General features: G+C 43.0%; 1 protein-coding gene across 1 annotated transcript; it reads left to right on the forward strand.

The window, feature by feature from the left end:
* The first annotated feature begins 9,660 nt into the window (after positions 1-9,660).
* Positions 9,661-13,373, forward strand: LOC127304245 (pollen-specific protein C13). The gene is made up of 2 exons (XM_051334945.1): positions 9,661-9,926; positions 12,841-13,373. Exons 1-2 carry the CDS (start codon positions 9,749-9,751, stop codon positions 13,170-13,172), a joined length of 510 nt encoding a protein of 169 aa, XP_051190905.1. The 5' UTR covers positions 9,661-9,748; the 3' UTR covers positions 13,173-13,373.
* Positions 13,374-14,172: the final 799 nt, after the last annotated feature.

Here is a 14,172-nt window from a genome sequence, read left to right on the forward strand (position 1 = left end):
CAAGGCTTAAGGCTTATATTTTTAGAAAAATCAAAACAATTAAAGTTTGATCAATTTTTTTAGAATAATCTACCAATAAATATGATATTTTGTAGATAGCACATGAAAATATATTTCATTATCTATCTAATAATATTAATTTTGTATTTTGCATGTTAATGATTTTTGATAAAAACTTGATCAAACTTGACATAGTTTGTTCAGTTTAACTTTCTAAAAAATAGGCCTTAAGCCTTGGGATGGAGGTAGTATGTATATATATGTCTATTTTCTCTTGTGAAAAATAGAGATAAAATCTATGCACACATTCTTAATCTAAATGTTTATAATTAATTTTACTTAAGCAATATGATATTACGATAGAAATGAAAAGGGGTTAGCAAAATATAACAAGTATTTCCTACTTGTTTGATTACCTCAAATAAAAACTTAATTACACTAACTTATTACCTCAAATACGTATATAAAAACCTCTTTGCAATTCAATAAATTGGTTATCTCGCTTTCATTTATTCACGTTTGCATTTCGTATTGTCCCACATCCCATATTTTTTGTATTGTATAATTCATGTTATATTGGTTAAATTCACAATCTAAAAATACGTGCTGGATTTATAATCCCGGAGGTAGTAGCTGCTGATCGGCGAGGCGATGGAGCAGGGAGCAACACAGCCTATGACTATGAGGACGAGGAAATCATGCGTTGAGGTGACGAGGCGAGGCGTTCAAGAGATAGACCAACAGTCGATTCCCCGTATAGTTTTTTTTTTGTAGGGAATCGCTCGCTGCCTCGGTCATGTAGCCGTGGAACTGCTCCCGACACGATGGACCGATTGGATCGATCGCTTGCGTGATTGCATTTGCTGGGACGGCCAAATGTGCTTTTTTTTTCTTCAGCCCATAGTAAAAGGGAAGATGAAATTTTGGGCCCCCTCCTGGCCTGGGCCCTAGGCGGTCGCCCATGTTGGCCATGGGTCAGGGCCGGCCCTCCTCTTAGCTCTCATCGGTAAGTAAGTTAGCACTCCTCTGATTTATATGATTTAAATAGACAAGAAATACAATTAAGATGTCATGTTGAATCTTCTAATCATATTTCTGAACCAGAGATCTCATCTAGTTGAATGCAATGCTTTTATGAAAATGATATGTAACTACTTTGCACGATTGCAACAAAATAATGTTGCAAAAAATGGTTGCATTACTATCTCGAAATGTTGCGAAACTTTTTTGGATTAATTTTAATATCTTGAGGAAAAAAATATTGCTACTATTTTTTGCAATAATATAGTTTTTTGCTGCGGAGCTAAGGATTTTGTTGTGAATACGAAAGATCCGCCCTAAACAGCCAACCAGACAATGGACGGGACGATTAATTTTCCCCTCCCGATCGGCCGACTAGCAACTAGCAGACGCGTGATATTTTCCCATGTCGTCGTTCTTCCTTTGCCAATTTCTTTCCTAGTTTTACGGTTTCTTTTAGTGTATAGCTGAGTTTCTTAGATCTTTTTCCTTATCGATTAGTCGGTTCCCTCAATTCCTAACAAGTGGAATCAGAGCTCTTCTTTACCGAGCGATTTCATTCCCTCTCGTTCATTCGTGTCGCGACGATGGTTTTGCATCAGGTACGGTACCAAATCTTGTTCGACCTAGCCATAAAATCCCTAGCGCGCCATATATAAATGCATTGAGTTTTGGGATTTGATATTGGCATTCCACTCCTGAATTCCACCGTTTCGTTGATCTTGGTTGGAATTGACCCATAATTTGAGCCCTCCATCGCCAGGTAAAAGCAACTAGCAATGATAAGGCGCGGCGGCACGCCGCGCCAAATGGGAGCTGATTGATGGTAATTTTGGCGGTGGTAAATGTTTGTGGCTCATGCTGTAGTCGTGAAGCTAGAAACCATGCTCGGAGTTCTTAAATACTACAAAGAGAATGTAAACATATGCATAACGTAGATATGCGTCATGGGGAATAGAAACAGAAGAGGTAAAAAATTAAATGCACGAAGAATAGCAATCACCCGACAACAACTGGATGGCTCAACGTACTACACTCTCATGACACTAATAGAAACTAAGAGCAGTAACATTCATTTCTATCTATAAAAAGAGCGCATTGTCACAGGGAAGATCAGAACAGAACAACAGTGTGGGCACCATAGAAAATCCAGTTAGGTTGTGCACCTTTAATATGACAATAACAGAGATAGATCATCTTAGGAAACATACGCTCATGTTATCATGATACTACTTGATCAAGGGCATCTTGGTCTCCCAAAATCAGTATGTGCTTACTTCCAATCTACTACGTTTGTTGTCCACTGCAGCATTGGTCGCTCCATCTTATCTTTCAGGTTCAACAACAATGTATTTATCACATGTGTATCATCATCTGGTGGACAGGCGTCATCCATAGAAGTTCGATGCAGTTTTCCCCATTGCCTTGTTCTTCTAAAACCAGCACAAAACCAGTATGTGCTTACTTCCAATCTACTTCTTCGTTTGTTGTCCATTTCAGCATTGGTCACTCCATCTTGTCTTCCAGGTTCAACAAAAATTGATCCATCACATGCATATCATCATCATCATCTGGGAAGGCGCCATCCCTTGAAGTTCGATGTGGTTTTCCCCATTGTACTAACACCCATGTTCAGGACTTCAGGGTTGAACTCCAAAATGCAGATCATTTTTAACTATCCACATTGACAACACTACCGACAGGAGACCATGTTAATATTTCTCTAGAAAAAATAATTATTATTCAAGATTTTTTTATTGCCATAGTCTAAAACTTATAATTTCTGCCTATAATCTATAATATGTAAACTTATCAACATGAAGTGCAGTGTTTGAACAAATTTGTGTGCAATGAGCTAGAACTTATAATTTCTTCAAGAAAGAGGAAATGATTTTTCATATAATCTGATTCTCTTTTAAGTAGAAAAGGTATAGCTAGCATAAACTGCAAGGATATGAACTATGGATAGTGAAGGACATGGTAATTCTAAATTATACTGCGGTTAAGTCAACTGAGATATATGAAGCTAAGAGGCTAATACAACACACGGAACTTGCTTCTTTTCCTTTTGTCACAAAAAGGCCATAACTGTTGATAGCATGCCATCAAGAACAACAAACGTTTGCCTTAGTATGATGGCATATTTGTGCAATACCTAACAATGCAATCTGAACCTTCTGACATTCACTGATGGAACATATTTGTCGTGTATTTGTTAAATCATATTCACAACCAAAATTAATGTTCTCAACCTAGATATTATTTTGCCAAGTGTCTGTAAAGGATATCAAAATTAGCCTATCAATGGTCCCAATATATCTGTAGCAAGATCTTCAATATCACAAAATAAAATTCATAAATCTGTACACATGGCCAACTCATACCTACTAAGTACGTTGTACTATTCGCTACATATAATAGAGACCTAAAGGGCATTGCCGGTACATCCGTATATGCAGTATTCTCTGGGCACGAACAAGGCATGTAAAACCACATGTGACTCAAAATACGGTGCGGTGCCTTGGTACAGGTCAGATTGAAAAATGTTTAAGCACTTAAGCCTCTTTTATTCCAGATTAGAGGAATGGGAAAATTACGCAACAATGAGGATGCACCAATGCAAGCAACACTGGATCTAGATAGGGATTTACTTAAACATACTTTTAGGATGATTGGGATTCAGAAAGAGGAAAATGCCAATGTGTTCCATGAACTTAAAAAATTAATGGTGAAAATAAACAGCAGAGAATAACAATGACAATTATATTGGAATAACCATGCATACTCGCTAAGAGTATGTCGGTTGATAAGATTGGAATATAGCATGCTTTATCTGGAACACTGAAAATTAGCTTTACTCATCGTTTTCAAAATCTAGTCCCAGAAGATCATATCTTAAAGAAAACAACCTGACATCAACTCAATTTAATAAATGTACAGCGAAGGCATGCCTTTTGGGCAACTGACTACTAACCTGCAAATATCATGCTAGACAGTTTATATTGTCTATGAATTCTGTAACCAATACAGTGGCGCGTGTCCGATAGCATATTCAAAAATATGGAGCAAGGAATCACTACCAGCACAGATCATATTGGAGTTTGAACAGCTAATTGTTGAATTTATCTTCCCTATATGTATGGGATACCTACACATGGGAATCAGTCCATATAAACATTTGTTTTCCTTGGAACTCAAAGACCGGAAATTCATTTGTGAACATTTTCTTTCACAAATATTAGCATATTATTGTTCTAATAAATTATATAGGCCAGCGGTTTGGCGGACTACATGCAGAATTAGTTGCTCACTGCAATCTACATGCTACCAGGATGACTTTAGAGCAAACTAAGGAGTGGTGTGCAAAACAATCACGGGATGATAAGATATATATATATACCAATACCATGCTCGCAATACTGTCGATGCAACAGTTTTGTAGAAGCTTCAGAGCTAATCTGGATGAGAATACTACGTAGATTGATCCAAGTCGAAGCCGGTACTGCAGTCCAAACTGCAGGAGATGTTGGGAATGAACAAATATTGGCCGCTGCCACCAGACACACGTGGAGAGAGGAGGTCCATCTTGCATTGGCATAACACAAATAAATCAGGAGGCGTGCACTGTTTCTGCATCGAATTAAATCTCATCTGCAGATCGGAAAACAAAAGATCTACAGAGACGAGAGGGCTCACCATGGGAGATCATAAGTTTCAGATAATAATATTCTGTCTCGGACAATATGTAATCAATGATCAAGAAATTAAGACATAGGTAGGTTACATTGATCAAAATGTTCATGTATGGAGAACTGAAAAGTAGTCTAATCATTGTGTTAATTACAACGTTAAGATAATAAACTTCAGATAACTGTGTTCCCCTCTATAAGTATCCGATGACCAATCAAGAAGCTAAGAAATTATCAAGTTACACAAATATAAATGTGAAGGACAATCCCATACCAAAAATAAGTGAGGAGCGCTACAATTTGTTTGGCTCTAAAATATCTACTCGGTGAGCACGAACCCTGGTGCACGAACCCTGAGTAAGAAATGAAATGGACCAATGAACAAGAGAAAGCCTAAGGATTAAATTACTGCTTGCTCCCCTTCTCAGCTGACGGATGATTTGCCGCAGCGGGCCACGGCCGACGACTGCGGACCAAGTCGAGCGGGATTAGTCACCGGAGGCCGTCACGGCTTCTGCCGCGATCAAATTGCACATCGAGGTAACGGACATAGGGATTAGGGAATAACGAATTGCAAGATGCGGTAAAACAGGGACGGCGGTGAGTCATCCTACACGCTTGCTCGCCTTTGTTGGCGAGGTGAAGAACTTGCGCATCGGCAGCACAGCTGGCCGACGACACGGACGGGATGGAGGACCGGAGGAGGCCTCGCCGGTGACCAAGGCATACCAATCTTCCGCGTTGACTAAGCTGGATCGGTGCGGCACATCCCACTGCCGCAGAGCTCTGCGGGCGCGCTCACGATGATGTGATGTCGCCGCGGCCTTTTCTGTTGCTACCGCCGGACTTGCGCCGGCGGCGCTGAAGTCCGCGAGGCCGAGAAGTCGAACGCCGGAGACGTCGGAGAACTTGTGTGGCCGATAGCCGGCCCCGGCGAAGCGAAGATGTTGGCTCCACCACCGGCGCCGATCCACGGACACGCTGACGTTCGCTTTTTGGGAAACCCCTGTGTGACAGCAAAGGCGACGCGGTGGTCGGGGAGCGGAGAGGCGAGGGGGTGCGTTAGGAGTCGAATCGGTGGAGCCAGCCACGCCTCAAGATCCTTGTGAAGAATGACCTGTAGCATGGCTTGCAGGCGATGCCCCGCAGCCCGCCTCCGGCCGGCCCTGCGTGCTCCCAGCCTCGCCTGCCGCTCTGGCCGCGGCCTCGGCCATGCGAAGCTCCACGCGACCCATCGTTCTCCTTCCGCTCCGCGAACAAAACATCGCCGCCGTCACCAGCACAACACAACATCGCGTCGGCCTCCCCCGCTACTGCGCCTTGGTCGCCGGTGTGCCGTCCTCGACCTCGTCGTGTGGGCGCCGCTGCTGACGCTTCACCTCGGCTAGGGAGGAGCTCCCCACGGGATACCGGCTGAGGTGCCGATCGGCTAGAGAGTAGAAAGAGTAGAGAGAGGGTGGCAATCGAGAAGATCGTGGGAAGGAAGGAAGATAGCACGCGGGCGCATCCATCGATGCCACGAATTCCTCCTCAATTGCTCGATCGAGCGGAATCTGCCACCGCTCAAGTAAAAAACAATAACGTGTCGTGCCCAAACTGCTCCACCACATACATATGAATCTAGTAGTATCACATAAAACAACAGCAAGAGGACAACGAAAACAGTGGCATGGAAGATGGAATCTGCTACATGCACCCAAGATAAAAATGGAAACCACACCACCGGACGACCAAGAAAGCAGGAATAAATGATACGCAAATTTCAAGATGTACCAAAAATGCACACCGAAAAATAACAGCGGGTTAACCAGAAGACGTGTCAGCTCAACGTTAATGTAAAAAAATAATCAAAAATCTTACAAAAAAGATGTTAGTTCCCGTTTAGTATAGTACTTATGCTCGCGCATTTCGCAACCCATGCCCTTGAAGTTGCTATGTAACGTGGTCACCCGCTCGTCCAAATTCCCTCCAATATCTGCTAGGGATGTTGTACGCTGGTGAGACTGCTCGCTTAGTCTCATCTCGTGTATAGGAAGAGGCTGCGACCAATTTATAAGGAAGAGTTTTCCGAGAGTGGACAAATGGAGGCCAAGCTACATGTAGCTCTTTATATTTAGAAAATAGGAAATTATATTTTTAAGTTTCAAAAAATTCTAAAAAAAAAATCCTGAATGTAGCCAATGAAGGAATCTACAAACATGTAAAATCTCAATGTTTTCCAGAGTTTTCCTCCTTTCTTTAGTCCAGACTTTTAAAATGGTGTGGCACAAACGACTGAATATAGATTAAGTGTTGGATTAGGCATGAGTGGCCACTAAACAATGTCCGAGCAAATGAAATGGACCCAGTTCGGCAAGCAATACAGCGAGGCGACCCAAGAAAAACCGCGTCGATCGGTGGAAGGGAAGTGGATGGAGTTGCTTGCTTCAGCCAGGTACCGCGGGTGCGTGCACAACTGCACATACACGGCACCGCGCGCATGTGACCGTCCGACGGTCCGAGCCGACACCAGCTGCAAACGACTATGCTGGATCCGTGACATGAGATGGCATATGCACTGTACCACTACTGGCAGCTGGCAAATACACCAACAGTGCGGAAGGTCGGTTCACCGGTTGCTCCTAGCCTCCTAATAACACTCAGTGCACCTTTATCCGTAAAACTTTACAGTAAGTAATACTGTACTTAGGGCTTGTTTGATTCAAAAATAAAGCAATCTTGTACTCTCTCTGATATGAATTAATTGACTCAATTCTGTTCAGGGACCGTAAAGCAGAATGGAGCTATGCCTAGTGAACCGTTCAAATCAAGTGTTTTAGGCTCCAACATGCGCAGGTGAGAACAATGTACAAGTAAACCATCTAATCCTTGTCTAGTGCACGCCACGTCTTAGTGATATTACTATTTTTTTATTTTACTCTCTATGATTTGATAGGACGTGTTATTGTTTTGTAAATAAAGTGAGGTTGTTTACTCTTACGCAAATAAATTCTATTTTTCCTTCACATCTTTATTCAAGAAATCCCAAACTTTGTCAACGGTTCAGTAACTCTCTGTTTTTTGATAAATTGTCATGATAAAAGAAATTACGAACCAAAAGAAAGTTGTGTAAAATCGACTTTCTAACTGTCATTATAAAAAAATATTATAAACCGAAGGCTAGAACAAAATCAAGTTGTGTAAAATTGACTTTCTAGAATAAAAAAGATAGACTGTGTGTAAACATATTTTGAGTTTATGTAACCATCTAGCCGATTCTCTCAACGCCAGCTTCCCGACGTTTAAATTGGCTTTGTTAGGACATATAACATGAATCGTGTTTATTGAACCAATCTTGGTGCTTATTTACACCGGACAAATAACTAACTAAGCCTCACTCATATACAAATATAAGTAATGTTGCTTAATAAAATGCTTGGTCCTTTAAGCGATTTGTATTGTATATGGGCTCTTAGCACCACACGCCTTAGTGTTGGATAAAACTTAGCATTGTGCATTTCAGCAATGTTATGGCTTCCAAAGCCAGTGTGTCTGTGTGTGGTGTTGCCCGATGAAAATACGAAGCTTGACCAACTAAATCACTATAGGAATCTAAAATTCGTATTTTTAGCGCTCCAAAAATCACGACAAACGTGTACGAATAGAGGACGCACATATACATGTGTTTCTATAGTCAAATTGGAAATAATATAGTTTAGCTAAAAATGACAAGTTTGGAATGAATAGTGGAACCGAGCGGCAGGTTCGATGGGCAATTTTTTTTTTATAAAAAATGAATAGTGAAGGAAAATATCCTTCTCCCGAAATTTCCGTAACTTAAAGATTACTATACTATGTAACTTAATTCTCGACTAAATTTAATCGAATTCAGAGTATCCATGTCCACGAAATTCCCTCTGTATGTCAACAAAAGCATTTTTTTACCGAACTATCGAATGAGCTTCGACTTAGCAATTCTCACCAAAAGTGTGCGTGTTCACTTTAAATAAAGTGATCAATAGAGCCCCGAGCGGTTTCTCTGCCTTGGAACCGTTCCAGGGAAAGCAAACTGGGCGGCGCTGCTCCCAACTACAGCAGCCAACTCGCCGGTCCCTGCCTCCTCCGTCGGCGGCTCCGGCGACGGGAGGGAGTGGGGACCCGGAGTGACGGCTCCGAACTGTAGTGGGTTGGCCTAGTGCTTTCTTGAGGCGCTGCTTCTATTGAGGAGACCGCGCCGCGTCGAAATAATTTACCTCTGCTCTTCCTCCGTCTCGGCGTCGCTCTAACCGTAGCGTCGTGGGGCTGGTGGCCCGCGTCTCGCCGGTCTCTGGATCTGGTGAGAATTGTGTCTGGTGGTTGGCGTCCGGCACTCTCGCGGGTGTTGGTCGCGCCGACTACTGCAGTTGTGTGTGGCGTCTTGCAGTTGGGCGCGTGGATGATGGCAGGCGGCGTCGTTCCTCTTCTTCGACTATGTCGGGTGAAGTTGACGATATTGGGATTTGGTGACCATGAGGAAGATCCCCGACCGACGTGCCACAAAATCTCGGGTTTCTCGTTTATAGTGGCCTGGTTGATGACCTCAAAATGCATCCTTGAATGCGATGGTGCTCTTCCAGATCTAGGTATGGCGACTATTCGCCTCTTTTTTCGGTGCTACCATGGTGGCGGCGAAGGACGATGTTTCGGCAAGGGCACATGTTTCTTAAGGGTGAAATTGTAATCTTACTTCTTGTGGAGTACCTTGTGCAAAGTTGCTTGACATGCATATTTGTCTCGTTTCGTGACCATATGTGTAATATCTGTAAAAGATTGTCCAATGAAATATATACTCCGTATATGGTATATTTCAAAAAGAGAAAATCTCACCAAAAGCGGAGCAACGTTCTCACTAGATTCTCTCGAGTCTCCTCCGCTCACCGCGCGGTGCTCGGATCCCCAACGCTCACGCTATAGCGGTCCCACCACTCCCACGAGACCATTGTTCCCTTCACTCCACGCTCTCCGCAATCTCATCCTCACTTCACTCCACTCGCCGGTCACTCCTCGACTCGCCGACGGCAATGGCGTCCCTCCGCGCCTCCCTCCTGCTCGCGGCCGTGCTGTGCGCGCTCGCGGCGACATCCGTCTCCGCGACCCGCGATCTCCGCTCGCGCCGCACCCAATTCGTCGTGCGCGGCAACGTCTGGTGCGACACCTGCCGCGCCGGCTTCGAGACCCCGGCCTCCACCTACATCGCCGGTACGTATGGCACATCCATTGCTTCCCTTCTCTCTCCCTCAGGATCCATTACGGCCGCATAGATTTCACGTGAGTATGTCTGTCTCGGGCCTTTCCCCATCGCCTCAGTGCCCCCTTTTCTTGTTTCTGCTTGTTTTCCTTCCTTCAAATGCGATCTTACTGGAATGTTGCTTTATTGGGTTAGCAAGTAGCAACTACACGAAGAGTAGTTATTAAAAAATAGGTTTATCTTTTCGTTTTCCCTGCGACTGCGATCTGATTTGGTAGATGCCGATGTGTGATGCGTATGCATAGATGAAGTGGCTAGTGGTTGGTGCTTGGATGCCTTAGTTTTGGAATCCTGAGTATTAGTTGCGTTTCTTTGGGAAGTTTGTTCTAGATCTTAGGATCGCTTAAAGCGATCCTTTGGAGTACCAGTAAATCGTGTCCATTAGATCTAAGGTCATGGCGGCGTGTGAATAATACTTGGACCATTGGACACCTCGACCATGGCAGCTACACCACCAAGGTGCCAAGGTGGGGAATTTCAAGGCGGTTCCTGGCAATGTCCTTTTTGTGCTAACGTGGTTTCATTTGCGTGGCGATGCCCGCATCAAAGCCGTGCACGTGAGCTGGGTGATAATTGCTTTGAGATTGTTGTCGGCAAGGGGCGTTGAAAATACAGGGCAACTTCTCACCAAGTCTCTGTTTCCGGGGTGGATGCCCTAGGTCTCTGACCTTGATTGGTTGTACTTGTACCTCGAAATGAAGGACCTCTAACCATTTTTTTTTTTGTTAAAGGCAATGTCTGTAGATTGCACGGACTTTCTCTCGGGTGAACACTCAAGATCTGACTTTGGTTTAGATAGGGCGACAGCGGCGCTTCTGCATTGTTCCTTTGGTGGAGCCGCCGCTCTTGGAGAATCTTTTATGAAGTCCGGGACTCCGGGTGTTGCTATTGGTGGTTGTTCTGGCTGTTGCGAGTTGCTTTTTTTCTCTTCACGGGGCAATTGGACCGTAGCATTTCCTTTGGAGTACCAGTAAATCATAGCCATTTGGTTGTTCTGGCTTTTTGGCTGTGCATTCTTGAAATCTCGACTAGCTCCTCCAATTATGTTGTTGTGGATGCCAGGTCTAATTGGTATCTGTATGATATTAATATATTCCCTTTATCAAAAATAAATCTAAGACCATGAGCAGTCAACATTAATTTAAGGATACCATGAAAGAACTAAATATGTTCACGATTCAGGAATCTACTTAGTTATCATTTACATTACAGATTTTGGACGTGTACCCTATTATTATGGACCAAGATACTATTCACGCATAGGTACTGTAGCTGTGGACGGCGCATGGATTCTGTAGTGCGGCAGCACCAGGCTTCATCTTAGGAGTTAACTAAATCCCACGATCTGCCCCTCTTAAGTTCAAGAGTTGTCCCATCACGTTAACAAAAACTAAAGAAATGATGTATGTCAGGATAATCAGAGCGCTGCAGACATATAGAGAGTTTATGTTACGTTGGGATAGAAGTTGTGATAAGACTTGTTCTTAGGCTCCATGACGGACACATGCATATATGTTCTGGACTTTGCAATACACATGTATCATGAACGCGCATTGCATGCTGCTTTCACATCCATACATGATACATCATACGAGATGTACTTAGTAAACCATCAACGCTGTTGCTCTTGGATTGATGAATATCTTCTGAAACTCGGTTCTGAACAGATTAGTTCTGGACTGCTGGTTCTCTAGTTTCACACCGAGTGGAACACTGACATAGAACATTGTAACAGCACTTTGTTATACACTGATAGCATGAAATGAAATGATATTGAAATAGAATGGAAAATTTAAATATGACTAGGGTAAAGGAAAGTAGAACACGAGAATGGTTTCCCACATATATCAGTATCACCATCATCATTTTGCCTAGGTCGTTTACAATTTAAACTGCCAACTGATCTTCCAATCTTCCATCTTTGCAATGTCTTGTACTTATCTCTTGCCACAGCACCTGCAGGCCTAACAAAGCTAGCTGCCTGTAGTCCCATGTATAGTCCCTTCCTTTTGTTTTCTCTCTGTTTTTGGTAGCCTTGCTACAACCCTGTATGCTCCCGCCTTCTCAGCGGTTTTCTCTAATATATAATGATGCACGCCTAGGCTTGTGTTCGAGAAAAAAATATCTCTTGACATTTTGGTGGGCTAACTACATAATAGTATTTGTTAAGCATGTTTCTTCACAACTTAGCATGCTTCATGAGTTGTTGTATAGTCGCCGAGTCATTTTTCAAAAATCACGTCATCTCGCGACTATACAGCGACTTTCGTCGACTATACACTGAGTCGCAGTGTTGGCGACTCACTTTTGAGTCGCGACTCAAAAACCATGCAACTTAGGTTTGCAAACATGTTTTTTTGTCCTTGAAAGCTGGGTCAGATGTTAAGTTCTGCCTGGGTATGGAAACATTGCCTATACAACCATCCATTAGTAGCAGGTGCTGTGTATGTTGTGCCAAGAGGGCAGAACTGCAGATTTAACATGACTATATGTCAAGCACCAAGGAGAGCAGGATTAGAAAGAAACATTGCTGATAGAACAGACCAGCGAAGGCCCACTGTATCTCGGGCACAACGTTGTTTATGACTTTTAGTTATACTGGTTGGTTTATGAATTTAGATCTTTATGTTTGACTGGTTGGTACAATCAACTGGAAAATGCTACAAACTAAAGCTGAAAGCTTAATAGTGATTAGTTTGCAGTTCTGACAATACATGGCTGAAAATTTGAGAAAGCTTAGAACTACTATTTCTTACGAAACTCGTATTAATTCAAACTTGTCGACCAAAAGCATATCAACTATTAATTAACCAGTATTTCATTTGTCTGCCAATTGTTACTGATGGCATTTCTTTCTCTCCATAGGAGCAAAGGTTAGAGTCGAGTGCAAATCAAAATTGACTGGGGCGAAGACATGCAGCTTCGAGGGTCACACTGACCACACTGGTACCTACAACATCCCCGTGGACGACGAGCATGGGCACGAGATCTGTGAGTCTGTCCTTGTCAGCAGCCCAGACATGGGGTGTGCCAAGATAGTTGATGGGCGGGAGAGGGCCCCTGTCTTCCTGAACAACAACAACGGTGTCACCTCCAACATTCGGTTGGCGAATGCTTTGGGTTTCCAGAAGGACATCCCTCTGGCTGCATGTGCACAAATCCTCAAGATGTACGAGGAAGTAGACGACCGTGTCTGAGAACTCTGAATATGCGGTCACAGAGAAGGTAATATGTTACTAGGTGGAATCTGAAACATCTATTATGTACTACGAGGACCAAAAGTATCGCTGCTTGCGTGCTTGATATTGTGTAGCTCAGTGCTTGAGTATGTATGTGGGATCCGCAGTTGAATCATGGGAGTTTACCATATCTAGTAAATTGACATTTGGTTCTTCTTAGCAAGCTAATGTTATGGACTTTGTTTGTGCTGAGAGTCTGAGACGGTTCAGGTTATGCAATGCTATTGGGCTGAGCAACATAGTTTGTTTCATCACAATTTAGAGAAGCCGAGCGGCAAATAAGCTTGCTGGCCTGCATATTGTGCAGTTCTCTCTTTTGATACGAGGAAATCCGTTTGATTTACCTAGCAGAAATGAATAGCGTGAGACTGCAGTTCTGAATGGAGAACCCCAGTTTGGTCAGCAATTTGATGTGTATTTAAAGAATTTGAAGCTCAGTGCCGTCGCTTGCTGCTGACGCTGTACGCCATGCTATCTGGAGGAAAATGTTGACTCACTAAAATAGAAAATGTTGGCCTGTTAAAATACAACATGTATAACAAATGAGTGTCACATTGATGTGCATTTTAACGTTTGATGCGTGGCATAAAGAAAGTTCCAAATGAGCAACGAAATAATACGTGATAGGGGTGACACAGATTGAAGAGAAACTAGTCACCAACACGTGGAGGGGCAGAGGAAACCAAAGTTAACCCTACATAGTTGGATCTTGACACGCTGACAATGGAACAATCCATGTGCTGTAATAGTAGTACTCATAGTTTATTATCCTTTTCTTGGTCTTTGACGTTTTGGTTTTCTTATATAACTGTTGGTTTCATATCTAGCTTATCTCAAACCGAGCGAAGTACTATGTGCAGATACTCAGGGTGCACCCGGCGAACTACAGATATGTCAGCAGACAGACACACAAACAAAATATTTAAGAACTTCTGAAAGTAGAGAGGCACAGCTTATT

This window comes from Lolium perenne, chromosome 1 (assembly GCF_019359855.2).
Source record: "Lolium perenne isolate Kyuss_39 chromosome 1, Kyuss_2.0, whole genome shotgun sequence".
NCBI classification, from domain to species: Eukaryota; Viridiplantae; Streptophyta; class Magnoliopsida; order Poales; family Poaceae; genus Lolium; species Lolium perenne.